At 38.5% G+C, this 26,776-nt stretch overlaps 1 protein-coding gene across 2 annotated transcripts in view; it reads left to right on the top strand.

The window, feature by feature from the left end:
• Positions 1-11,610: 11,610 nt before the first annotated feature.
• TNFRSF19 (TNF receptor superfamily member 19) overlaps positions 11,611-26,776 on the top strand; it is a 60,781-nt gene continuing 45,615 nt past the window's right edge. The window contains exons 1-3 of one of the 2 annotated variants that reach the window (XM_075139925.1): positions 11,611-12,267; positions 19,436-19,524; positions 20,922-21,032. In XM_075139925.1, the coding sequence (XP_074996026.1) occupies positions 19,459-19,524; positions 20,922-21,032 (177 nt within the window). In that variant the 5' untranslated portion in view covers positions 11,611-12,267; positions 19,436-19,458. Of the gene's footprint in view, positions 12,268-19,318; positions 19,525-20,921; positions 21,033-26,776 lie in introns of those variants that run through there. The other variant, XM_075139926.1, reaches the window with a different exon arrangement.

Raw genomic sequence — 26,776 nt, 5'->3', positions numbered from 1 at the left:
AGCAGGTCTGTACTGACATAACTCGCAGGAAACTACAAGTATTAGCTGAGGATCTTGACTACTACATTTCTACAACTTTATACCTTAACTAAATAGGCCACTGAATCAAAGCTCTGGCATAAAATAGTATTTTAGAAAAGAATTTAAAATGAAGCACTGGTAAGAAAAAGTAAGTAAACTTGTTCTTAATTTGCTCTTGATTACATGCAGGGGAAAAAAGATTGGGAAAGAGGACCAATTCTGGTTAAGATTGACAGAAAAAAGGGAAGGGGAAGAGAGAGGTGGTATAAGATCTATGAGATAGACTGAGGGTGTTTTATTTAAATGGGGAAAATTCTGAACTACAAAGTGAAAATAAAGAGCAAAACTGAGCAAATGTTTGAAGACAGAAGTATGGTCATGTGATTGCAGTCTCTCTATGATCAGATGTAAGTATTTATAAACATCATTTTGTCTAAAATAAGAACATTCTTTTTAGTTGAAACTAACTTCATGATCTTTTAGAAATTGTTTTGCTGGAGTTGCCTTAAGGGAATACTTCTAAACATGTGTTTTGATAACAACTAGGCAGGTGGCCAGCTATGATCTCTACTCCTGATCAGTTAATTGCACATATCAGATTTGTTTCTCCATTCCCTTTCTTCCCACTTAGCCTGCTTTTTTTGCCTCTTCTATAGAACAGTTAGATTTGGATTTGGAGTGTTGCGCTTTTTATACTGTTTTTTGCAAAACATGGTATAACCTGGTTGAGACCTTAGCATGCGTTAAGAGTAAAGGTTGGATAATAAAGTGTTCTGAAGAGAAGGGCATGCTACTATGTACATAAATTTTTTAAAAGTGGGCTGAAAATATAGTGCCTCAAAAACATCCATTCGTTTCTGAAATACAGATTACAAAATCAGGGGTCTATCGAATCTCCTGTTCTAGCTACCTGAACAATATTGCTGATCAAGCTCCAACAGCCTTGGGGGAAGTCAGTTCATTGACACAACTCCACCAGCACCTCTGGAAAGAATGCTACGTTATTAAAGTTTGCATGCTGGTGCAGAGCTTCAGCCACCCTAACAGGTAGAAAATCACAGTGGACCATTTCAGTACAAGTGAAAAACTTGATGTAAAAGAGGGAAGAAACTTTGTATTTTCATTTAATGAAACAATAAAGTACAATTACAAAGACAGAACTCTTATGCTGTTGATTCACTTCTCTGATGTGTGTGAGGACAGCTAAGGGCTGTGAAACTTCAGTGAACAGTAAAGTGAGAAGCGCACTAGTGCCCTAGGGATGCTTATTATTCTTATTATTCTTCAAAAACACTTTAAATACAGAAACTTTTGAAGTTTCAGAACCAGGTTATTTTGGCTTGGAATTCATACAGAATTGTTTTGCATTATTTCAAGTACAGTACTACAAATAATTATCTTTACATTATTTTTAAAGAGGTACAAAAACGTACTGGGGGGGACCGGATGGCCATATGGCATAAACTGCCATTGCTCCTTTTAGTCCATTTTGGCTATAACTTATACAGCTGAGGATCTAACCTGGTGAGAAAAAGTAACTTGCCTCCAGTCATACCCATGTGATAGAACCAGGAATAAAACCACAACTTCTGACTCCCTATCACAGGTGAATTAACTAATACTTCCTACAGGGTGCATCTACATTATCCTTGAGGACAACCTCAAAGCCAAATTCCCGACCTTCCGCGTTATCTAGATGCGGGAATGGCCTTGAGGCTCCCCTTAGAGTGATTCACCTGGTGAGCCAAGAACCAAAAATCTCCATTTTGCTTAGATCTTAGGGTACCTATAAGGGAACCAGTCAAGGCTGGGTCCTATGAAGAGCCACAGGGAAAAAACCACAGACAAACAGCAATAAAAATTCTGGACCAAAGAGAAGCAAACCAAAACTCTTTTCTCCTCATAGGTCATGAGGTCAAAGACCTGCCATTGCAGCACAAATAAATGGCAGACAGGGCTTTTTCCCTGAAAGTCAAAAACTGCTGGGGCTACACTCAAAGCTAGTGTTAACTAGAGCAAGTTGCTCTGTGATGACTGTGCAGAATGTTGCAGATTATGGTAAATCTGATGACATATTCTGTGATAACAGTGAGCCAGTCTTTCAGGAAATGCCAAAGGGTCTTGATTTTTCTGCCTAAAGGTGCTGTAGTTGAAGTTCTTATGAACCTTATGACTATCAAGGAGATTGTAAGCACTGTAGCAGAGAGTGGGAGTAGGTATCAGCAATACCTGGACTAACTACACCCATGTGATAAGGCAGAAACAGCGTGTTAGCTTTTATTGGGATGGCAATGCAGATCATGCAGGAGGATGGATTTGGGTATTCTAAAGCATCTCTCCTGACCATAGGACTGACCAGTCTCATGGAACGATATCCCCCTAATGCTTTAGAAGGGTGATGATCAGTACTTCTGACTACAACTGGGGCCTAGACGGACAGCTACTCTTTCAGAGCAGTGCTGAAAAGGCTCTGAAAATTGTATTCCATCTCTATAAATCAGCAGCCCATCGCTGATCACCAGGACGCAGCTGTCCCAGTAGATGTGCATGATGAAAACTTGCAACTGCACTGATGTTGCTGGTGTGACATTTTTAATAGGATATCCAGTATCTATGCCACACTTAGAAAGGCTGTGGTTGGCACAAACAATGGTTGCATGGCCAGTGAGTGGGCTATAATGATGGCACTGCATTTCCTATGATGATTCCTGACTTCTTTTCTGAACCTCTCTTGGAGCTCCTATGGACTGAAGTAGAGGAAAGGTGACAAGAGGTACAGTAAGGTGGTGCAGATAGCATGTTATAAAGCAACATGGTGAATTGTTTGATCTATATGATACAAGTATGTTAGGCACAGCATGAACACTAGAAGATCCTTGTTAAGCACAGGGCAGGGATTTGTATAACCGCTGTCAATTGTTTGATAGGTTTGATTGTTTCTTCTAAGAGACATCTCCAGAAAGTTCTCATTTCTATCAGCTGACTATCTTTTATGGCTTTGAAGCACTTTGGGCATGAAGAGCAGCCCTGGGCTTTGTTCTGTTTCCCTAAAAATTCCTAAAATGGGATCTAACCTGCCTAACTTACAAGCCTTCTCTAATTCTTGCCTAGCCTTTAGGAGAAAAATGAAGCAACCTCCTTAAGAGCTTGAGGTCTTCACATAGTAAAAAAGAGAATGGTAAACCCACCAAATATTTCTTAAGGAAGATTCTTTCTAAGTTCAGAAAAGTCTAAGCAATGAATTAGGAAGACAGCATCTCCCTCTGCAGGACTTCAGAGACACCTCCCTCTCCGGTTTCCCACAGGAAACACAAGCACTTCTAGAAAAGCTTTTTAGATACCTAAACAGTGAAGATAAGCTGGATACCCAATTCCAGTAATTTCAGGTCAGATCCTATCCCAGTAATTTCAGTGGTTAGAATCAAACATCTAGTGAGTAATCAAATGGATTTTAATCAGACCACTTGTGCTTGAATGCTTTGCTAAATTAGTGACTACAAGAGGAAGCATGAACTGATGAACAGAAGGTGTAAGTGAAGTGTCATGTTACATAGGTTCTATTTCTGGCTCTGGTACTAGTCTGTTCTGTGCCTTATACAACACACAATATATGTGTACTACCCTCATTTTGTATAAGGAGAAAAGATTATCATCAACCTTTGGAAAAATAATGGATTATATAGACAACTGTGGTTATTATTACACATTTCTGATCAAATTTTGAGGAAGCTGTAGAATAGGAAATAGCAGATTGTTCAGGCTTTCAGGCTGCATAGTGAAAAATAGTATCATAAATGCAAAATGCAATGCTTAAGCTTCAGAAGGTTAAACTGGTAATAATTAACCTTACTTCTCTTTTTCATATGTACAAAAGAAAGATCAAAGACCTCTCTAATACACCTTCAGGACTTGCTTTTGCTTAAAATCCAGAGAACTAAAAGGTGCTTTCTGTGAACAGTATTGTTCTTAAAGAAAGGCACCTTTGAAATGAACAGAAAAGGGTTATTTCAGTTTTGTACAGCTCACCTGTAAATTTTATTTCAGCATAAGCATTTCCACTCCTACCATGAAAGCAACAAATGGACTGTTATCAAAAAATCTTCCAGTGAGTAGGGGGAAGTTGTATGTCAGAAGAGTGCAAATTAACGTTAAAATAGAAGTAAGCAGCCTGGATAATTTTCTTTTATTTATAATAGATGGAAGTGGAAATTAGAGAAAGAGAAATTTATGGTTTGTTTACATATTTTTCCAGCAGTGTACTCCTGAAAGTCAGATTCGTTACCTGCATGATATTCCTTTGTACCTGCAACACCTCTCCATCTCAATTACCAGAACATCCCCCAAAGGCCTACCTGGATAGATGATCCAAAACAATATTTAAACTATGTCCAACTAGCAACAAAATTACATTATATAGCACCCCTTATAAGGATCTCAAAGCTTTCTGGAAGTGTTAATTACCACCACTATGAAGCACCGCGCTCATCACTGGCCTGGTGCTGTCCACAGTGCATCATCCAACCAGCAGAAGGCTCCCTAATCTACCGAGAGCAGCAGGAGCACCTCACGAGCAGCCCGGCACCGGGCGGCCGGGGCGGAGGGAGCGCTGAGGGCAGTGGGCAGCGGACCGGGGCCGGCTGCGCAGGGCGGGCCGGACAGCTCCCCGGCGGCGAAAGGCAAGGGTCGGCAAGCAGGGCCCGTCGCTGGCAGGGGGCCCGCGGCGAGAGGGAGGAGACTGCAGCCCGCAAACGGGGCACGGAATGAGGAATCTCCACAAGACACTAACTTTATCGCTCTCGCACTCGACTATCCAGTACCTATTATCTGCTGATTGTTTACTTTTGTTTTTAATGCTCAAGGCAACCATGACTAGCATATTTCCTCTTTTTGCTTTTGCCTTTTAAATGAATTCTCGGTTACTCAGTGTGCAAATATTTGCAGGAGTCTACCAATGGGTACCAGTTGACATGCTTGTATCGCTTTCATCTGCACATGTGGTATACCCAAAGTATGGGGTATACGTTTATGAGAACTTCAGTGATATCTTCAATATGGCTGATTATCCTAAAAGCCATCCTGCTTGATATTTGTATGTTTTATTAACCGCTGAAGTACAGAGGGCTGAATTAATTTCTGTGCCAAAAGCTAACCTTGCCTCAGAGCAGAGAAAATGAAATTCAGTTGTAGGTTTCCTCTGCATTTCCTCCGTACCGAAACAGTGCAAGCCACAGCAGCCTTGAGAACTCCCCTGCTCTCCAGGGCTGCGCAGGACCCTCCAACAATTCTTGGGTCTATGAACTGCTGCAGCAAGTTGAATATCTGTCAATACACTTTTACTCCCCTGAAAGCCTCCCTCCACTGACAGTGCAATGGCGACCACTTTGAATCTACCCCAGCTAAAAAATGCCTTTACACTAAAAAGCTTCTGAGAGTTGCTTATGGCAGCTTTACAGCTCATTTACGTAAAGGAATCATGAACCACAGATGAATCAGGCTCAAAGAAAATTATTTGCAAAAGGCCACACAGTAAGTAGCAGGGAGGACATGAATCAGGGACTAAGAGCATGCTCTATTGTACTTGATTTTGCCAGTGCAAAAAACCAATTCCAGTGCACAAAATACATCATTTCCTCCTCTCCAAACCTCAGTGAAGAGACAAACAAAAGTAGTTTTCTGTCATGTATTACAGCTGCCTAGCAAACTGACCTGCATGTCTGACTTCCAGAACTTTATGGAAAATTGTAACTTCCTGTTGCGGACAAAATTAAAAAGCATCTTTTTAAGAAAACCTTATGGCTACACTATTCTCCTGTCTTGGGAGGAAACTAATGTAACGAAAACTTTGAAGCGAGCCTTGGGTTTGTTACAATGGACTAACCTGATGAGAAATCATGCAAACTCTTGTTGCTCTTTAGCTGTATTCCCCCACAGGCTGTATTATAGCTCTCTAACCAGTCCCACAGCATTGAATGATGTCATGGGATCTGCAGCTCAGCGAGATGAAAGGGATAAAGCGGAACCCGCTGGCACTGGGGAAAGCTTCCAACACACAATCCACAACACAGCTTGGGAACTCAAAAGCTACAGATCCAGCCACTCCACTCTAAGCATTTCAGCATTGTGTGCATTCTCCCAGCACAAGCAAGGAACAGGGAGGAAAAAAGCTAGTGATCGATTTTCAACAAAAGAACTAGAGTACTGAAAGGCAGAATTTAAGAGTGCAACTACCTGCTGGAAAAGGAGCTTTTTTTCCTCTCCAAAGCACTGCCTTTGATGTATGGCAACTGATCACTGATCAGATTACAGGCATTTGGTCTCAGTGCTCGTCTGCCTTTGATCTGCATGGTTAATTTTATTTTCCCGGATTTGGAGTTTCGTCTGGGCTTGTGCTGACATACTTTTTTTTTTTTTTTTTAAGGAGGTAAAAGCATTTAATACAGAAGCTCTGGCAGTGTGAAATTAAGCTGCGGAAAGCCTGGGCACTGGAAAACTTCATCAGATAACAGGTACTGGATTTTGTATTTTTTTGCAGTTTTGTGTTGCAAGATTTTAAGAAATTATACAATTCACATAAACAGTAATACTACACATCATTGTGTGTATGAAGTTTGAAAGATTATATATAATTTATGCAGCATTTCATTTGCAACTCTTAGGCAGAATTATATGGAGAATAGACTATCTAGAATATATAGACAAATGAAAACCGAAGCAAAATTAATTTTTTTTCAGTATTTTGGGGGTATACAAGATTTTGGTATGTACTGCTCATTCCTACTCTCTATAGTTTTGTAAAGTTATATTCGAATACAAGTATTACATGACTTAGGGGAGTATATATATTTCCTAAGAAAAGACCAACCAAATTTCCAACACACTGTGTATACTTTATTTGCTCTCAGAGCATTTATTAAACTGTGACTTCTTCAAGCAACGCTTTTAATCCTAATAGTTCCATACCTGAGATGAAAAAAGTCTCCTCTTCCACAAGTTATTAGAACTAAATTTATAAACATAACATCCTTATATACAAAAGGGAAATGGTTTTATTTCAAGATTGAAGAGATGATAGTTCAACTATACAATATGAAAAGAAATCTTGATAATAAAAGTAACATTTTAACCTGATGATAGAAGTTTCCTTTAAGGCATTTTAATAAAGATATTGAAGAAATCTTAAGCTCATCTAGAGCAAACACCTGGTTTTGCTGAACTTCATGGAAGTTTTGCTCCTATTTCAGTGCAGCAATTTCCATTCACAGTATTTTGTATTCTGTTCCTCAAATTCATATTTATGAACATGTACTGTGTTTAAGAAAATTTAAGACATCTACTCCAGAAATTCATTATAAAGGAACAATCATTAGGAGATTTAGGATTATTCACTATACATTTGCAGTTTTAAAGGGCCAGATTTTGGGGTGAGTTTGGGCCAAATCCATGAGTGTTCTGTGCCTGCAGCTGCAGCCAGTCTGTTAAAATAAGACTCAAGCTTCTTCTGTAGGTATTTAAATATAATTTAGATTTTCAGAAGAACTTAGAACCCATAATTGGGGCCAGACTTGCAAAGAAGTTCAACATTCCAGACACTGAGCTCTTTGAAAATCTAGTCTTAATGGTGGATAGTGAGTTCTTCTGAAATACTGACTTCAGATGTATATTCTTAAATCTAAATTTAAGTGTATATAAATGTTAAATACATCTGTTTATTAACAAATTGCAACTAAAAATCAGCATAACTGTTATGCTGTTAAGCATTGTTTGAAAACTATTCTTTATCAGTCCATAGGACCCTCAAGATGTTCATATTTCAGCATGCACTATAGTAACATGCAAACCCAAATTCTAGCAGCCTGCTTGCATCTGAATAAGATTGCTATCAACACTTCCAGATAAATGTAGTCAGCTTTCATTAGTCAGTCTGCAAACTTTGTTTCTTCTAATTAAAAGTATATTTGTATATATAAATTTTAAATTTACTGAATATCAAGAGATAATATGCCAGACACAGATTAAGTAGGCCTGACTTGGTATCATTTAGTTTTCTATACCACCAATTAATTCGTATTCTGACTTAACAAGTCAATTACATTATAAGGAAAGTAATTAGCACTGCATGAATAATGTGCGTATAGCTGTCAAGGAAGAATATTGTTTAACGCATAGCCAAAGCAAAATTTAGTATTTTTCCTTAAATGACAATGATGTACTAAAACATGTTTCTGTAATCCTAAAATATGGTTTTATTTATTAATTCTATACTTCACTGATGAGCTTCTCTACCTTTCCAATCTTCTCTTGCTTGTTGCAAGTTTTCTAACATGTACATTTATTTTCTGACGAAAATTGTTTCTAAACCATACCTCTGTGTGCTGTAAAGTAGAAAGAGAAGCAAATTAAAAAAATAATGTAAGGATTCTTTTTCCTCAGAAGTCAAAACAGCTATGTGAGTCTAATACAATTAAACTATCGCTGTAAGGATCTGACCCATCACACAAGTGGGTAAAGTTGCGCACAGAAGTAACACTGGTTAATCAGATAGATTACACTGATGAGTAGGACTTACATATATAAATATCTGTAATATTTAGGCCCTAAAAATGCATTTCACAAAAAAAGGTTTTTTTCATTTTGTAAAAAGTCCCTAGGATTTTAGGTAATCTTCCCACATATTTAAACACAGATGGGCGTTAACCCATTTACACTAAAAAATATCTTTGTCTGTACGTGAGACTGAAATGAAAGCACGGTTGGACATATTTAAGTATGGGGGGGAGAGGATTTTCAGCATTTTTGTTATTTCAAATAGCAGTTCTCTGACAGTTTAGTCTTTCATTGATCTGACTTTTCAAGATTGAATAATAATAATTCTTGGCACTTGCGACTTTGCTTTTACAAAGTGCTGTATAAACATTAATTAATCCTCAGGCTTAAGTCTTCAGAAAGAAAAAGTTCACAATGCTTTTTCAAGCAAATCTGACTAGGAAACTCACAAGTATATCATTTATTTATTAAAATAGCTTGAGCAATTTCTGATTATAAATAGAGGCATTTCCAAACAGTGTGTCTTAGATAACATCATAAACATATTTTAAGGTTTGTAATAGTTAAGACTATCAAAAGACACTGCACAGTTATACTGACATCAGTTTCCAACAGCTGTCATAACAAGAGTAGATCTATCTCACAGTTGACTGGGGGAACTGTGTTAGCATTTGAGATATGGAGATAACAACTTCCTATTGCTGTACAGTTTCTGCTTCCACATCAGATATGCCACGCAACTTAGTCTTATCAAAGGGGTCAGCTGAAACTACTTTCCAAATATTTCTTTTCTGCTTCTCTACTGTAGTGAGAATCTCTATACTTGCATCTATCCTAGTTGCTCTAACAGTTCACTTCTTCCGTTTCCTTAGAAGAAACATCATGATTTAAAACAAAAGAAACCCTGCAATTTTCAACATCTTCCGATGATGAATAGAATTAACTCATCTATTTTACATTTAGAGGAAATATTTAACATGCTACAACAGGGACTTAAACATTTAAGTTTCAATGTTGCTCTTAATTCATTGGCATAGTAACCCCCTGTGTGATGAGAAAGTCTTAATGTTTCTTTATATGGTGATCCTCAGCATTTAGTGAACAGTTTAAGAACTCTGGGATGTTTCAATATACTTGTCCAACTATACTACTTTAAAATGAGTATCCGAAACACACGATGACTCCACTGAGAAAAACTCACACAATACATTTCACTGGTGCCTACACAAAACAGATAACATCCAAAACAGTTGTCTGTAAATAGTGAGAGGATGTAGCATGCTCAGTGCTGTGCAGCAGCTGCCATTCACAACAGATGTGCCGCCGTTGCGCCGTAGCGTGCCATTCCTCACTGAAATTCCAGCCTCTTGCAAAGCTCCTTCTGGCAAGGGTCCTGAAGCAAAACTGTTCTTTGCAGGCCCTTTTTAAGATAATTAAAGGAAACCCCCCGTAAATTCTGAATTAGTTCAATTTTTTAAAATTGAAAACAACTCATTTTGCAGCAATCATTTATCTCTTTGCAGACATCTTGCTGTATTTCAATAAGCACTACTTGTTTTTATAAAAGTCCACGTGGCTGGCAAACCGCAAAATTCTATCTCTGTGAGAAGGCCCCCAAAATTCTGTTTATTTGAAAATGCTTTATATCCACTAGTTCATTCTCTTCAGAAGCTAACTCAGTTCCCAGTGTATCCATACAATTGTCTAGGCTGTAGTGGTAACAATAACCTTTTCATTAGAAGTAAAACCAATGACGTGAAATCCCTGCAGTAGCAGTTCTTTCTCCAAGGTCTCCAAGATTGGTTTCACCAAAGTTGGAGCATCACTAACTCCAGCAAGGCTCTTAATTTACGTCACAGTAAGTAGCAGTAAAGTACACCCTTTCTAGTGACTGTGAACAATTTCTTCTCTGTGAAGAGCTGGATTTCTGAACTCACATTTGGTATTGACACTACACTCATAGCTGGGTAACATTACCTGCAGAATGGAAAATTATTTCAGATTCTGAGCTAGCAAGAAAAAAAGCTACTCAAGTACTTCACAAAGGAGAGGATTTTGCGTTGTCAGAGGACCTCCATCGTGATCTTTGGGTGGGATAGGCAAAAGGGACTTTGGTGAGTTACAAGGACTCCTTCCACGCTTACCTTCTGAATGGTGGGAAAGGGGTGTGCCCAGTCCGCTTAACAACAGCCCAACAGTCCAGGGACAGGCAGCCATAAACACTTCTAAACCAGGGCTCCTACTGAGGGAGATCAGCAACACCAAGGCTGCAGCCCCCAAAGCCCAGACTGCTCCTGGAGACAGGGTGGCAAATGCGGCCCGCAAGGAACCACCTAGGTGCGCACAGCAAGTCTCCACTATCATCCTGGTAAGATAAAAGGGACCCTAGCGCCTCATTTGTGGTTCACCCTGGCTTAGCACCACTAGTACAAGACACACCCCACCACTGACCACCACGTACGCATCTCCCGGCAGGGAGGAGACCTAAGCGGGAAGCGGGCAGCCCCTCACAAAAGACCCAAGCGGGAAGCGAGCAGCCCCTCACAGAAGAGGAGGCGGGAGCAAGGCCCCTCCCGCCCCCTCAGCCGGCGGGCGCTAACGGCCTCTCCCCACCGCGGGGCGCGCGCGATGCCCAACCGCCGCCGCCGCCGCCTCGGCCGCGCGACCCCTCCCTCCCGCGGCTGCCTCCGCGGGCGCGCGCCTCCTCGCCATGGGGCACGTGGGCCGGGGGGCTGCTGATTGGCTGCCTCCGGTCACCTGAGCCCAGCCCCTGCGGCGAAGGAGGGAGGGGAGCGGCGCGGCGCGGCGTTGCCGGGGTGACGGGGCGAGCCGGAGCGAGAGGAGGCGAAGGAGGGAGCGGGCGGGGGCGAGCGCTCCTCGGTGGCGGGCGGCCGGCCGGCACCCCGCCGCAGCGCCCGGGGTGGCCAGCAGGCCGCGGCGTGGCAGGTGGGTGCGTGGGAGATCCGGGCGGGCCCAATCCCGTCAGCCTCGGAGCGTGCCTGGCCCTCCCCTCCCCTTCCTTCAGAGGGGCGTCCCTCGCCCCCTGCGGGCAGGAGGGAGACTTTGAGGCCAGGGTGCGCGGAGCGGGGCTGCCACGGGGGGAAAGCAGCGGCGTCCCCGCTTACCGGGGTTCCGCGCAGCTTCCCCCCTCCACGCCCCAGGGCACCGGCCTGGCTGGGCGCTGACCCGAGAGTGCTGGGCGCCCGCAGCTCCGCCGTGCGCCTGGCACCGGCCCGCTCTGCCTTCGCGTTGCGCGTAGGGCCCGCTGCGTCGGCTGGGGAGATGATGGGAATGACCCCCCGCGGAAGGCTCAGGCTGCGGGGGAGGAGGGGAGGGGAGGCGGAGGCGGAGGGGAGGGCTTCGCTGGATCTCTTCCTCCCCGAGATGGCTCCAGCTCTGCGCTCTCTAAGCGGCCCCTCTGCCCCGAGGCGTCCCACAGTATGAAGGGGCGTCCCAGGGTATGAAGGGCACCGCGCAGCGAAGGAGAATCGCAGCTGGTGTTGCTGGGTTTTGCAGATCTCGACAGCCCTAGAGTAACTCCTCCAGGCTCCGAACTGCGGCGAACAAAAAGTCCCTGAAAGCCGGGCTTTCTTGTTCATAAGCTCTTCTCGTGTCTACTGCATAAATAAGTTGCTGTTCACGTCAAACAATTTTGGAGCTGGATTTGAAGAAACAGGAGCTAATAACTTTTTCTCTCGGCTGGTAAGAGGTTGAAAAGCCACAATTATGGTTCTGTTGAAAAGCCTTTGATTGTTTGACTTCCTTTCCTGATGTCTCTCTCCATTAATCTGACCTTGGACTGAAAGCTTTCCCTGATATTCATGAAAAATCTTGATACTCAATACCTGTTTACCGCCTTTATACTTACAGCTACTTTAAATGAATGCTTTTATGGAATTAACAAAGGAGTCCAGTAGCATTTAATACGAGCAAAAGTGGCAAATGTGGATTCAACCTGTAGGTAGATTTGTTAACTACTGTTAACTAATGTCTTTCAAGCACACCTTCACCATCACATGTAAAACAAGTTAGGTGTATTAACTGGAAGCTTTTTACCATATAAGCAAAGCATTTTTTTTTTTAGAAATAGAAGTAAACTTCTTTATTAGTTCTGTAATAAGATGTTTAAATTGTCAGTTAAGGAGGCAGTAAGTTACTTTTTCTCAGTTTCCACAACTTGCAGTTGCAATACTAATAAAAGAGAATGCTGAGAATGAAAGTAACTCATGTCTGTGTTTTTTAAGACATTGCATGCTATCCAAAACAGCTAAAGGGTGGCTGGATAAATGTAACGCATTGGCATTGCACCATTGCAATAGTTACTGTATTAACCAGCCAAATGCTTTATCATTTATGATTCTTAAAAATTACTTTGAAAAATAACTATTAGTATACTTTGGTATAAACGGAATATGAATATAATATTGGCATTCTCATTTCATTGTATTACTCACATATCTAAGTACAAATATGTACAAATGCAGCTCTACTCTGAGGTTTCATCTGGCAAACTAGTGTCTCCTAGAAGTTGAGATGAGTGAGATGTGTTAAATGGAAGGAGCAACATTTTTTACCACAGTTTTGATGTTGAAGCACATCATTATTTGTATGAGTAGTCTCATCAACTTCAGTGGGATTAGGAGTTCTTGTGTGAATCACAGGTTCTGATCCTCTAAAAAACTTTTTTTTAAGTGTAGGAAAAATGTCATCACATTGCACCTTTGTTACAATATTTTATTATAATTTCTAATTAATGATAGTCTGGATATGTTGAAGAACATGGATGATAAACTGTTTTACATAATTTTACCAGCATGTATTTGGAACATCATTTGTAAGTAGCAAAACCAGGGATGAATTATGTAGTTCATTCTCAAGTTGTGCTGATTATACCCTTTTTGAGACACTGGGATATAATGCATTCTGTAAATGCTGTATATTATAGTGAAGACAGTGTAAAGATGCTTCTTTGGAGTGTTAAATTATTATCACCATTATTCCTGTAAAGTCAGGTACTTCAGCTAACATAACTCAAAGCATATGGTACTCAGAAGGAGCACAAATATTTCCTGGCTGTGTGTAAACCTCCTTTCTCTCGTCTCTCAGCCCCTAAAATAGATATAAATGTTTTCTATCACCAGCCATGTTCCAACTTTAATCTGCTATCTCTGTCTTTACAAAGCTAGAAATAGATTTATAGTTGCCTCATTTTGTACAATTTAATGTATGGCAGCTTCTGAAAAATACGGATTTATTCAACATGATATTTAACGTGATGAATGCTACCTAGCTGGCAGTACTTTTTTTCTCCCCCCTGCACATGGTCCTTCTCAGAGCAATTGGAGCAAATGTGGTCAGACAAGACATCGTTTACTTCACAAAGGGGAAAAGTACAAGGGTTGTGGGCTGGGTGTAAAGGGAAGGTGTTCTAGAAGCATGAGACAGAATAACAATGTGTAGCTCTGTAGTGGAAGTTCTTGTCTCTAACTTGTTCCCTTTGTCTTTATCATTGCAGCAGCATAAGTACTTTCCCTTCTCTTGTTTCTTGCCCCTGGGGCACTGACTCTGCTAAAGCCATCTGCCACTCCGTGTCATTTTATTGCATGCAGTTGACAGCTGCAGGTGGGAAACAGGGTAGTTAGAAGGGAGCTGAGATCCTATTCATTGGATACCAGAGACCTCTGTTGGCAAGATAAGATGATTATATTTTCCTCCCTCTTTTTTTATCCGGAACTTCTCAGAGTAGTCTTTGCCAGTGTTACAGAGAGCATGAAAAGTGGTCGTCAAGTATGAATGTCAAATCAAATATGGGAAACTTATAAGATCTAGGAAAGTTAAGTGAATTTGAAGTCGGGACTCTTCACCCCTTCTAAAATTTCCTTTAGAAGATGGATGATGTTGACTTCAAAGTTTCGATGCTTACATGTATGAGAAACCTGCTAGTAGGCCATAATTTAATCATGCTGCCTCGAGTCTTGAAGTGATGTGTCTTTCATGGTGAAACTTTATTTTTTTGGAGAGGAGGAAGAAGTATTTTTCTGACAGATTGACTTTGAAATAGAATGATGACTCGGGCAAGCAAGTAAACGTAGAAGTAAGTTTTGGAGGACAGTAGATTCTAGGACCCTGGAAGGTTGGAAGTTCTTACTTCCACAATACATTTATTACATGTTCCTAATTTATTGTTTGATATTGCCCTCTTTATACATACGCATAGTAAGCTCCACAAAACCTTAAAACTATGCAACTGCATTTCTTAATGGAAGCTCTGTATCTTGAGTTCAGTACATTACCAATGATAATTGCTTTTCCCGAAGTGTTTTGGGCAAGCATATTACTGTTAACCTAAAAAGATGCATTTGGAATGATTTACTGACCTCAAAAAACTGTGTCCGGAAAACTGTTTTCTTTCATTTAATAAAATTGAGGATAACTGAACTCAACATTGTAAATACCAGTATCTGAACAAGAACAAATAATGTTTAAATGTATTGAACTTCTATTTGGTCGCACATATTTTAGAGGCAAAAACTTCCAGTTGCTTCTTACTTGAATGCATATGAGGTGAATGGCTTGTGTCCAACAGACATCAGTGTAGTGCCACTTGATATCAAGAGAGAACAAATTTGCCCAATGGCAATCTATTATTAAGTGCTGCAGTGTCTGCTTTTTAAGCAGGGCTTTTAACCAAACTGGAGGCAGAAACAGGAAACAAACAGCTGGCACAGTTATATCTCCTTCAGGACTTGCTTTCAATACCATGAGTTATTAATGTGCCTTGACCATTTGCATTATTTTTATCAAACTGTTGTCATGAAAAGAAACATTTTTTTTTGTACTCTTAACAATGTTTTTTTTATTGTACACCAATTAATTTCTTTCTCATATGTTATAGCCAGTGTATAGTCTTTGGACTTTTTTTGGTAGGAACTGGGACAATAAGCACAATGATTGCATGATACAATACCACAGGTATTCATACACGTCTACTGAAATGATTTGAACATGTTTTGGTGCTACTGAACCTACTGAAGTGCACTGAAGTTTAAGGCCCATAGACCTGCAAGCTTATTTTGGAAGATTTGATGCTTATAAAAGACAAATTATCTAGAAGATATCTCATATTATATCATAGATCTAAAGTTATGAGATTCCATCGTACACATATGATCAGTCAACAAATCTGAAGCTCAGTAAAATGTGTAGATGAGTTGGAGAAGTCCATGATAGTTCTAAAACACTTGATTTTGAAAATTTACTCTGGGTTTTGGAAGTCCTGATGTTTGAAGGTGTTGGATTTGGCAAGAGTGTTATAAAGGCAGTAGATTCTCTTTTAAATAGAAAATATTTCACAGGTGCAATAAAATTTCCACACCTAAGTCAACAAAATGTGTTTTAGTACAGCATGCTTCTCCATGTGCTTTCTATGTTCTAAAAGTCTTTGAGGTACATGCTCTAAGAGGATCATCTTATAACAGATATGGCAACTCCAAAACTGAAATATGAGCTGTCAGCATGATCAGCAACATTTTTAGTACCGCTTGTTATTCTGTACTACCTTCTATTAAAAACTGGCATTTGTTTTTTAATCCAATTGTGATTCCAGAATATTACAAACATAAAAATACATCATTAGCTTTGTTTCAATATTGGTTTTAATAGTTTATATGCTAACTTTTTTACAGTATTAAATCTTCAGGTTATTGCATATTGGAAAAAATATATAGGATGTAGGTGGCTTCATTACATAAAGCTAATATAGTTTTATTGCAATAATATGGCAAGTACTGAATCTGCTGCCCAGTTAATCAGGCTGTTATTAATTTTCTTTATTTTTCCATACTTAAGGTGACCTGCTCAGAAAAAATACATACTGTTTAGGTTATGTCACAGCTGCATGTTTTAGATCATTAGGCTTAGTACAGCTCACCAATATTGTTTTTATTGATAATTCTACATGAAACTTGACATAAAAATATATAATTTGTTTTTTGATTTGGCACATCTAAAGTAAATTTGGCAAAAGTAAATCTTAAAATTTAAAATAAAACATACTTTTAACCTTATAAAGAACCCTATTTTTAAAATCTTGGTAGTATTATATAGATGGTCATAATTACATTAGAATTGTGCTATGTTTTATTTCTTTAACAATAATATTATTAAGGAATATAACGACTATAAATTCATACGACTTGGAATAATCACTTGTCATTCAGCTCTAAGCAACTCAGTTACATTTACAGTTTTATTTCACTTGCACCCTTACGTAAAGTTTTGCCTCCTACAGCAATTAAGAAAGCATATAAAGTGTTTAATTTTTTCCACTGAATACTATGAAATCAAGAAGTCAATTGGGATTTTTCTCCAAAATCCCTTTCGTTTCAGCATCATTCTTTGAATTAATATTTAATCAGTTTATACCATTTAGCTTTTAGACTTTTAGCTTTATTGTTTTGTCTTCTCTGAATCAAGTGAAGTCAAGTTTGTTTTGCAGGACTGCTTTTCTGTAATATTGTGTAGAGATGTTTATTGTATTACTATTCCTAGTTCTTTTTTGATCTTTTAATAACATTACCATTCTTGAATTTCTGCAGCATTCCAAACTGTATAAAAATTGAACAGCAGCAAGCTTAAGTCTTTCTTGATACTTTTTTCAAGGTTACTGAGGTGCAAAGTCTCACAATTTGTCTTTTGTTTTTACTTAGCAGATCTTCAGTTACTATTGAGCCGGAAGATACATTATATGATGTGTGGTTTTATCCATCTTGTTTCTTTCCAAACATAGATGAGAAACGTTTCTTGAAACTTCTGAGTTCCCTTAACAGTATTTTTACTGTCTCTGTCCCCTGTTTGGTCTTTGCTATTCTTAGAAATTATTTTGTTCTTATATACTTTTGTTCTTGTATACCTAATTTTTTTTGCAGCATTAGCGCTGTCAGCTTCTCGTGCCAACCCTGTACACTTAACTTTTAAAATTTGTTGACTCTTGTTTTCCATTTTTCCATTTGTTCTACAGTGCTTTTTGCATCAAATTTTTGTATTTGGGTCATCCAGAATTCTTTCTGAGATTTCCCATTTCATGTTTCTCTGCTTTTTTTTTTTCTTCAGACTTACAAAAGCAACCTACTGTATCTGTCTGTATTTGTATTACTTGATGGTATGTCTTCTTTTTTACCCATGTTGACATGCATATAATTTGATAATTGTCATTGGCCCATAGACCATTACCATCACTAAGTAAGAAATAACCATAAAAATGTAATCTTGGCTTTCCTGTAGAGTGCTGCCTGACACACCTCTTTGCCTGTTCTGTTCTTCCTAGCAGACTTCAGCTCTTTTTTGCACTTCAAAATACAATTTATCTTAAAATATATCAATAGTGCCACTTTCTTCTTATTATATCAATACTGCTACTTTCTTCTTATTGATTAGAATTTGTTAATTAGGGTATTCATGCAGTAAAATGTGAATTTGTGTGTTACTTATAGTTTATGCTCATTCTGGTTGTATATTTTTTGAAGTGTATCATGCTTGTTATAATTCCATATTGTAAAGCATTTTGCAGCTGTTCTTAATCTTTTCCTATACTACTTTCCTTATGTTTTGGGTTCCATCCTTTCATGTGTCAGTCTCTTCTACTCTTAAATGATAAAAATTACTTATTTTGTCTTTCAAAACAGTGTAATTAAACATCAGTCCTTAAGCTCTGAAGTAGGCCAGAGATGTTTTAAACATTGCTTTCAGCTAGATCTGAAAAATAATGACTTTATATTACTGTCATATAAGGTATGCAAATTAGGATCAAATTCAAATAGCGTGTTATGTAAGCTGGATTTATATATTCTTTTCTTGTTATTGATGCTATATAGTTTGGATTTCTGAACTAAAAGTTAGACTTGCATTTCCAGGTAACTGACAAAATCAAAAAGTAAGAAACCGGAAATTAACACAAAGACTCAAATAAACAAAGGGAAAGTAAGAGGAGAAAAAATGTTCTGTTGGCCAGGCACAATATTCTTGGTGATTGTTGGGGTGCCGTTCATTGACTTAATAATTCAAAAAACCTAATCCCAAATTACAACTTCCTTCCTGTGACCATTTCAAATAGTTCCCCTTCATTTTTTTTTTTATCATTTGTTTGTTACCACTTCTTAAAAAATAATTAAGCAAGGCTTTATAGACTCTTTTTCTGAGATTATGATAAAAATTGTCTGAGGTAGGATGTGATTTGGTTATGCTGTTTGAAATGTCTTCTATAATAGTCTTTGCCTACCAGATCATAAACAATCATGTTAACCTATCCTAAGGAGTTAATATCCCTTAGGGAAGTGGTAGAAACAGGTCCTGTGTATGCCTCCAGTTCATTGCAGAATGAAGTAGAAGAGGTTGTCTTAGCTACTAGGCAAACCCATTCTGCTCCACATTGCAACACAGAAGGAACAGTCTCGTGATCAGCTATGTCTTGGCTGATATGTGGCATATTTGAAGAAACTGATTTTTGTCTGTTCATCATGTACTTAGTTTTGGGCATCTAACAAGCAAGAAAGATAAGTTAGGGTGGTTAGATTTACAAATGTTGATGTTCTGTAATCTAGACTGATAGCAGTCTCTTCTTCTTTTGAGAATTAAGGCTATAGAAACTTTGTGTATATTGCCTTGTCTTCTAAAAAAGAACATGATTTTTAAAGCATATGTTTGTTGTTTAGCTTCAAGGAATCCATCTGAAATATTTTAATGGCGTTCACAGATACATACTTTGACATGCTGAATGACATGAAGTAGTACTATGGACATATGACTTTTGCAATTTAAGCAACATTGTGAAATATAATGATTTTTTTCTTTTTTTCTTTTTTTTTTTTCATAGGGAGAAAGGTTTAATTGTAAGAAATGGATGCTAAAGGATTACAAGGAGAAGATAAACTGAAGATGCTTGTAATTTTACTAGCTTATTTGGTAAATTAAATTTTTTTTTCTTTCCCCAGGATGAATGTTGAAAAATTATATTGGGACACAGGAATAGTGTCTTTTGTTTTACACGTTACTGCTAACACTAAAAGTCTTAAACACATATACACAGGCAATTACATACGCATTTTATCAATTTTAAAGTGAGCTTAGTCAACTGGTTTGTATAATTTCTTGCTACTCCTCACATGCAATTAAAAATTCTACCTTGTGAGCCTCTTCATGGAAGAAGGACTGGACTAGGACAGAAAATATAGGTGAATATAGTGCTCTGAAGGTGATACCGCTTCACTTCAGAGAGATGGCAGGAATTCTAGGCAATTTGCAGTTGCCATTTCTTGGTATAGTATGCTATATATATATATATATATAGTTTAGGAGTTTGGAGTATTCAATTTATCCACAGAACATAGCATAGCACACAATTACATTGCCTACTAAGCATGCTTCAACTCTGGCTTGCAGAGACAAGCTCTAGAACTAAGGGTAATTAATGCTTCATAGCTATCAGAAAGGCTTTGGTCTTTCTGAAAAGACTAATACACAAACTAAGAATTTAGTAGCAATTGTGGAGAGCACTTTCTGTGATGGAAGCCTATATCTAGACATTTAATTTAGAATTCTATTGAGGGAGCTCACAGGGTTTGCTAATGTTCGTGGGTAGGATTCCAGTGATTATACTGAGACTTTGCATGGCTGATATTACTGCTTATGGTATTTCTCATAATCTTAGTTTCTGGTTTGGTCAGATAATGTACTTAAGTGCCTTTGAAGGCAGAAATTGGATGCTCTCTCATTTGGCCCATTAAACATAAAGTGATAGTAAAATTTAGAATAAATAATATTCATGCAGGTTTGGTTTTTTTTTTTTTCAGTTTCCAAAATCTCTAAATATTTATTTTTAAAGGAATAGATTTTAGCTTATTTATTCAATTGTAATAACATCATTAGAAAAATAAAAAACCACAAATAAATGAAACACAGCAATATAATGTGATGTGATGTAGCTTACTGTCATGAAAATTGTAGCTTTAGTAAATGGTCATGTGTATTTTTCATAATGTTGAATAAGGTAAGGAACTTAAACTTATGTTCAAACAATTAAGTGTTTTAACACTCCACAAGTATCAAATATCAAGCAGCTCTTCTAAAAATTGTAAAATATTGCAAGTCACTGAGTACTGAGAAACTTTAAGATTCAGGCCACTTATCCATATTTGGAGTTAGATGATCAATTTTCATTGCCATATTTAAAGTTTTTGGTAATGCAGAAAGTTATTTTTAAGGTAGAATCATGAATTTATTTCTCAGATTTAGAGTTTATATAAATTATATGTTAATCACAGATTAATTATATTTTGGTGAGTTTATTTTCTTTTTTTAAGCTAAGTAGGGTAATTTGTGAGACTGGAGATTGCAGAGAGCAAGAATTTAGGGACCACACTGGAAATTGTATCCTCTGCAAACAGTGTGGACCTGGAATGGAACTCTCAAAGGTAAGCAAATCATGCTTTCTTGAATTTACTTTGTTTCCAATAAGTGCATTTATGTCTGTGGTTAAAATAATAGATATCTGTACTTATGTGGAAATATTTTTTGTTTATGATTTTGGTGTTTGAACCTTTTACAGTTTTTCAAGTACCATGTTTTCTGGTTCTCTCTATATAAAATGTTCAGAAAATGATGATGCCATTAATAAAGTACCATTAGAGGATCTGGGCATGCGCTCTCAAATTAAAATGATTTTTTTTAAAGGTGAGTTAGTGCTACAAAGGGGGAAAAATCTACAGGGAATTAAGACTGAATAACCTCATTGTGTAGAGTAGAGTATGAAAAATGAATTTCAAACTAGTGATTGGTACAGACCACTGAAATGGGGGGGACTTGATTTTTACAATGCCGACTTTCAGTTCTGGATTTTAGGTGAAATTGCCACGATAGACAATGTTTAAATATTTTCTATACAACAGCTTGTCTTAACAGAATGGTCTATAATAAAAATAAGGGCATAAGCACATAAATATAGAATAGGATTCAAGTGAGAACTGAGATATTTCCTTAGAACAGCTGGGAGATAGGTCATTGTTCTGTTTTCACTAGCTCAGTGGTTGGAGCACTTTGTGTTGGGAAGCTAGATTCAAGTGAGGCTCAATTTCTTTGTTTTACAACTTAAAATTGCTATAAACATAATCCATATCTTTATGCTGTGTAAAGTAATTGAGAGGGTTGAGGCCAGAAAAATACATGGTAATATGTAGAAAGCATATAAGAAGTCCTTGTTAATATCATGGAGAACGAAAGATTCTTATTGTGAGTCTTATGTAAATGTTTTTTCTGTTGAAACAACTGCATCTTTTCCAAAAGAAAATCCCCATAAAAGTTTTGGGATTAGCAGGTTTTTTAGGAATGCAGAAATGAATCAATGGAGATAAATGGTGACTGAGGTTATGGACTGGGATTCAGTAGAACTAGAAAGTTAACTTGGCAAAATTTCCAGCAAAATTCCAAGTCTGAATGCAAGTCATAAGGGGTATCTTAGTTGCTTTCAGCACAGAGAAAGTAGGTGCTGTGTATAAGCAAGGACAGAGAACAATGAAGGAAGATATAGCTGAAACAGGAGGAAGGGAGGGGTATGGTGGGATTCACGAACTCGATCACCAGAGGAGAGAGAGATAATAGAATGAGTTATGCATCATGAGGAGACTGGATATTTTGGAGGAGCAGGTGTGTCATGCTAGACATGTGAAGATGGTCAGGCAAAAAAGTGAGAGTTCAAGCTGGTATCATGAAGGGTGAGCAGACTTGTCAAGTCTCATGCATAAGCATAAGACTCCTTCTTCAGTGTCCAGCTACTATACCTACATCTTGCCCATTGTTAAGAGTGTAAAACTGTGGCCCAGACATAACTGTGCAGTCTGATTGATACCTGATAGGTGGGGCCATAAAGCAAGAGAGAAGTAGCTGCCCTGCCCAGTGCCTTTGCATATAGAAGGGCAAACTCTGTTTTGTACTCTTACTGATAGTGTAAAAAGGATGATAAAGGTAGAATTTAGGGTGTTATTTTGGAGGAGTGAAATTTAATTTTCAGGGTTGCTTTTGTAGGCAAGTATATTATGTAGATCCAAGGGGCAATTTGAAATGTTATTTTTGAAAAATTTAACATGAAACATTACTAAGTCTGGTGTGTATGTGTGTTTAAACAACAAGGAAAAAGAAGCTTTCAGTTTGTGGGTTTGTATTTCTTACTATATTCAGCTCTGTAAAAAAGCACAAATTAAGTATTGTGGTTTGTGAGTGGTTTGAAGAGATTTGCTGAAATTGAGTGACACATTTTCCCTATCTCTCCACCCTCTGTAGCTAATGTTCAATGCGTTAATAGAAATACTTAGTTTCACACTTTAGAGAGGATTGCTTTCTATGTTAGGCAGTATTATTTAAGGTTTAGTCATACAAACAATGCTGTTGAAGTAGAGATTTGAAGATGACTAACTGTATGGATGTGGTTTTGTTTGGATGTTTTGTTTTTTTCAGATTGGCCTTAAATTTGAGGACTGAAAGGTTCTGGGGGGTGTTTTAATTTATAAAGGCCCTTGTAAATATGGCACTTTGTAACAGTGGTCCTACTAAAACAGTATTATATGCATTGATGTAGCATACTTACCTAGTTGGCGAATAAAAACCAAAAGCATAAAAACGAATGCCCTCAGTAATTACGCTTTCAATTGAATAAAGAAATGCTAAACTAAAATAGGAAGGTCATTGTTTGCAATAGTACACTATTCAAGTTATGTTTTTACTTTAACTGTTTTTGCTTACAATCTGATAGTCCTGATTCTTAGGATTAGTTTTTCCGGAAATATGAATGCTTAATTAATTTCAATGTGTAAGCAATTACTTCTCCCAGACATGAATAGGCTTTCAAATACTATCTTTTGCTGCTACATTAGAACTGAAATAACTGAACTGATTTTGCTCAAACCTAAATGTGAGTGGAAGCATAATTTCCTTTATAAATAGAGGTACAATTTTCTGTGAATCATAGCAAAGGATGTGATGCTGTGGCTGTTACTGAAATGCAGTTGAAAGTAGTCATGCTGAACTAGAGCTTGAAGCAACAAAGTGTGTTAAGTCAAAGGTCAGAATGCAAAGGGAAAAGGGATTTAATGATATACTTGAAGTAATTTGCAGCACAGGAGGAGTTTTGTTTGCTTGGGTTTTTTTATGTGTGAGAAAGCAATGATATAATTATGCTGTAGTTTAATAACAGTTTCATAATAACAAATAATGTGTCTGTTTTCCTATCAAATACTTAGTGCTCATGGATAAAACTAAGATATACTGCTGGATGTGTGAGCATGACTATGAGTATGTCTAAGTATATAGTAAAATACAATGTTACCAGGGATTTTTTTCGTTCAGTTCCTCCCCCAAAGTGTTTTAAGCAATTGACTGACAGGTCTCTTTTTTTTTCATGTTAGTAACAAAAAACCTCAGCCCATATTGTTAAATATAAAAGGCCAGCTATTGGGTCATGCAGCAGTGGACTGTGTGAACGGTTGATGTAAACATACATACCTATTTCCTTCCCTCAAAACTCAGTTCAGGTAGAACTTCTATGCTGAGTAAGCTGAAGCAGACAAGTCCAATGTTAAGGACTGTAGAGACCTCACTTCATTCTTATTTATGAGAAACTGCTTCATCTTAGCTACAATCTAAATCTGTAGATTTCTTTCTCGTTATTACTGGCTATACAAAAATAGGAACTGTGTTACTTTCAAAAGTCAAGTACAGTTAATAGGCTAAACACTATGAAAGGAAAGCTGGAGTTCTCAAGATAAAAATTAAGATAAATACCATGTTACAGATGGGTACTATGATTTAAATACATTGTCACTGAATTGATTGGCAACTGGTTTAGAGTGTAAGTACACTTGTGCATGTACTTTCTTCCTTTTGCCTTTGTTAAACTGAGTACATTATGTTATAGAAATCAAAACTAAGGTGTTGTTACCTAATTGTGATATCTGGGGTTTTTTTAAACTTCAATGGGATTTCTATTGTGGAGTTATAAAACCCAGTTAAGTCAACAGTCATTCGTTGTCCCTACACTTAAGGGAAGACACTGTGACACTTGAAGATCAGACTTAAGAATCTTAACACAGGCTGCACATGTGACTTAAGGTATGGTTAAAGCCTAATTAAATCAGGTCCTGTGTGACAGTCCAGTCTGTTCCCATGTTGCCAGATACACTCAGGTATACCACAGACTTGCATTAACAGTATGGGTAAACGTGCAGGGCAAAATACCACCTGTACAGAGTGGGTGTGTGTATATATATGTGTGTGTGTATATACTTATTTTTACAGCTATTAACTTGAGTTATTTATATGACGTTTGTTGCTATACTATGAGAGCATTTCGTAATACCTTTCTAGGTTAAGGAAATACTGTTGCCTTTTCTTAATTTATACATGAGACATTAGCACAGAAATCAACTTGCCCATGGTAATGCAGGAAGTTTTTGGTGGAATAGAGTAGACAGAGGCTACAGAGACCACTCTGTGGTCCACAAGAGGATGGAGGCTCTCCCTTCACAAGGTGCCACATGGACAAGACAAGTGGCAATGGGTACAAGTTGTACCAGGAGAGAGGTTTTATCTCTATATAAGAAAAAAAAATTTTACAGTGAGAAGATCATTCACTGTCTCCCATGGCATTCTCCTAGAGAAACTGGCGGCTCATGACTTAGACAGGTACACTCTTCGCTGGGTAAAAAACTGGCTGGATGGCTGGGCCCAAAGAGTTGTGGTGAATGGAGTTAAATCCAGTTGGCGGCCGGTCACAAGTGGTGTTCCCCAGGGCTCAATGTTGGGGCCAGTTCTGTTCAATATCTTTATCAATGATCTGGACGAGGGGATTGAGAGCTCCCTCAGTAAGTTTGCAGATGACACCCAGTTGGGCAGGAGCGTTGATCTGCTCGAGGGTAGGAAGGCTCTGCAGAGGGACCTGGACAGGCTGGATCGATGGGTTGAGGCCAATTGTATGAGGTTCAACAAGGCCAAGTGCGAGGTCCTGCACTTGGGTCACAACAACCTCATGCAATGCTACAGGCTTGGGGAAGAGTGGCTGGAAAGCTGCCTGGCGGAAAAGGACCTGGGGATGTTGGTCGACAGCCGGCTGAACATGAGCCGGCAGTGTGCCCAGGTGGCCAAGAAGGCCAACGGCATCCTGGCTGTTATCAGAAATAGTGTGGCCAGCAGGAGCAGGGAGGTGATCGTGCCCCTGTACTCGGCACTGGTGAGGCCGCACCTTGAATACTGTGTTCAGTTTTGGGCCCCTCACTACAAGAAGGACATGGAGGTGCTGGAGCGTGTCCAGAGAAGGGCAACGAAGCTGGTGAAGGGCCTGGAGCACAAGTCTTATGAGGAGCGGCTGAGGGAACTGGAGTTCTTTAGCCTGGAGAAGAGGAGGCCTGAGGGGAGACCTCATCGTGCTCTACAACTACCTGAAAGGAGGTTGTAGCGAGGTAGGAGTTGGTCTCTTCTCCCAAGTAACTAGCGATAGGATGGGAGGAAATGGCCTCAAGTTGTGCCAAGGGAGGTTTAGATTGGACATTAGGAGAAATTTCTTTACTGAAAGAGTGGTCAGGCCTTGGAACAGGCTGCCCAGGGAAGTGGTTGAGTCACCATTCCTGGAAGTATTTAAAAGACGTGTAGATGAGGCACTTAGGGACGTGGTGTAGTGGGTATGGTGGTGTTGCATTGACGGTTGGACTCGATGATCTTAGAGGTCTTTTCCAACCTTTATGATTCTATGATGAATGTTTAAATTTAGTTGCAAACTAGTGCTCAATCTATTGGGTTCAGCTTCCTGTCTGCATAGATAAGCAACTTCAGACACCCTTTGTAGCATGAAACAAAACAAAAAAAAACAAAAAAAACAAAAAACCCCACCCTTATTTCATGTAACTAGTTCCAAATCTAGACTATTCTTTTCAGCTTTTGCTGTCGCAGTTTAGTGGGGCTCTCTTTTTCAAGAATGTTTTTAAAGTAATTCTTTCTTCCTTAAAATAAGAAAAAATAGTCCACCCTCAACTTTTCTGTTCTGGTTCTCTATCAACTGTTCTAACAGCAGCGCTGCAGATGTTGCATTAACTTAGAACTAAAATCTATTGATCACTTACGTTGATTATATTTTTTATAAAGTACTTTTAACATATTGCCATCATAAGAAAGCCAG

Source organism: Calonectris borealis, chromosome 1 (assembly GCF_964195595.1).
Source record: "Calonectris borealis chromosome 1, bCalBor7.hap1.2, whole genome shotgun sequence".
NCBI classification, from domain to species: Eukaryota; Metazoa; Chordata; class Aves; order Procellariiformes; family Procellariidae; genus Calonectris; species Calonectris borealis.
This window is presented reverse-complemented; position numbering and strand designations above follow the sequence as displayed.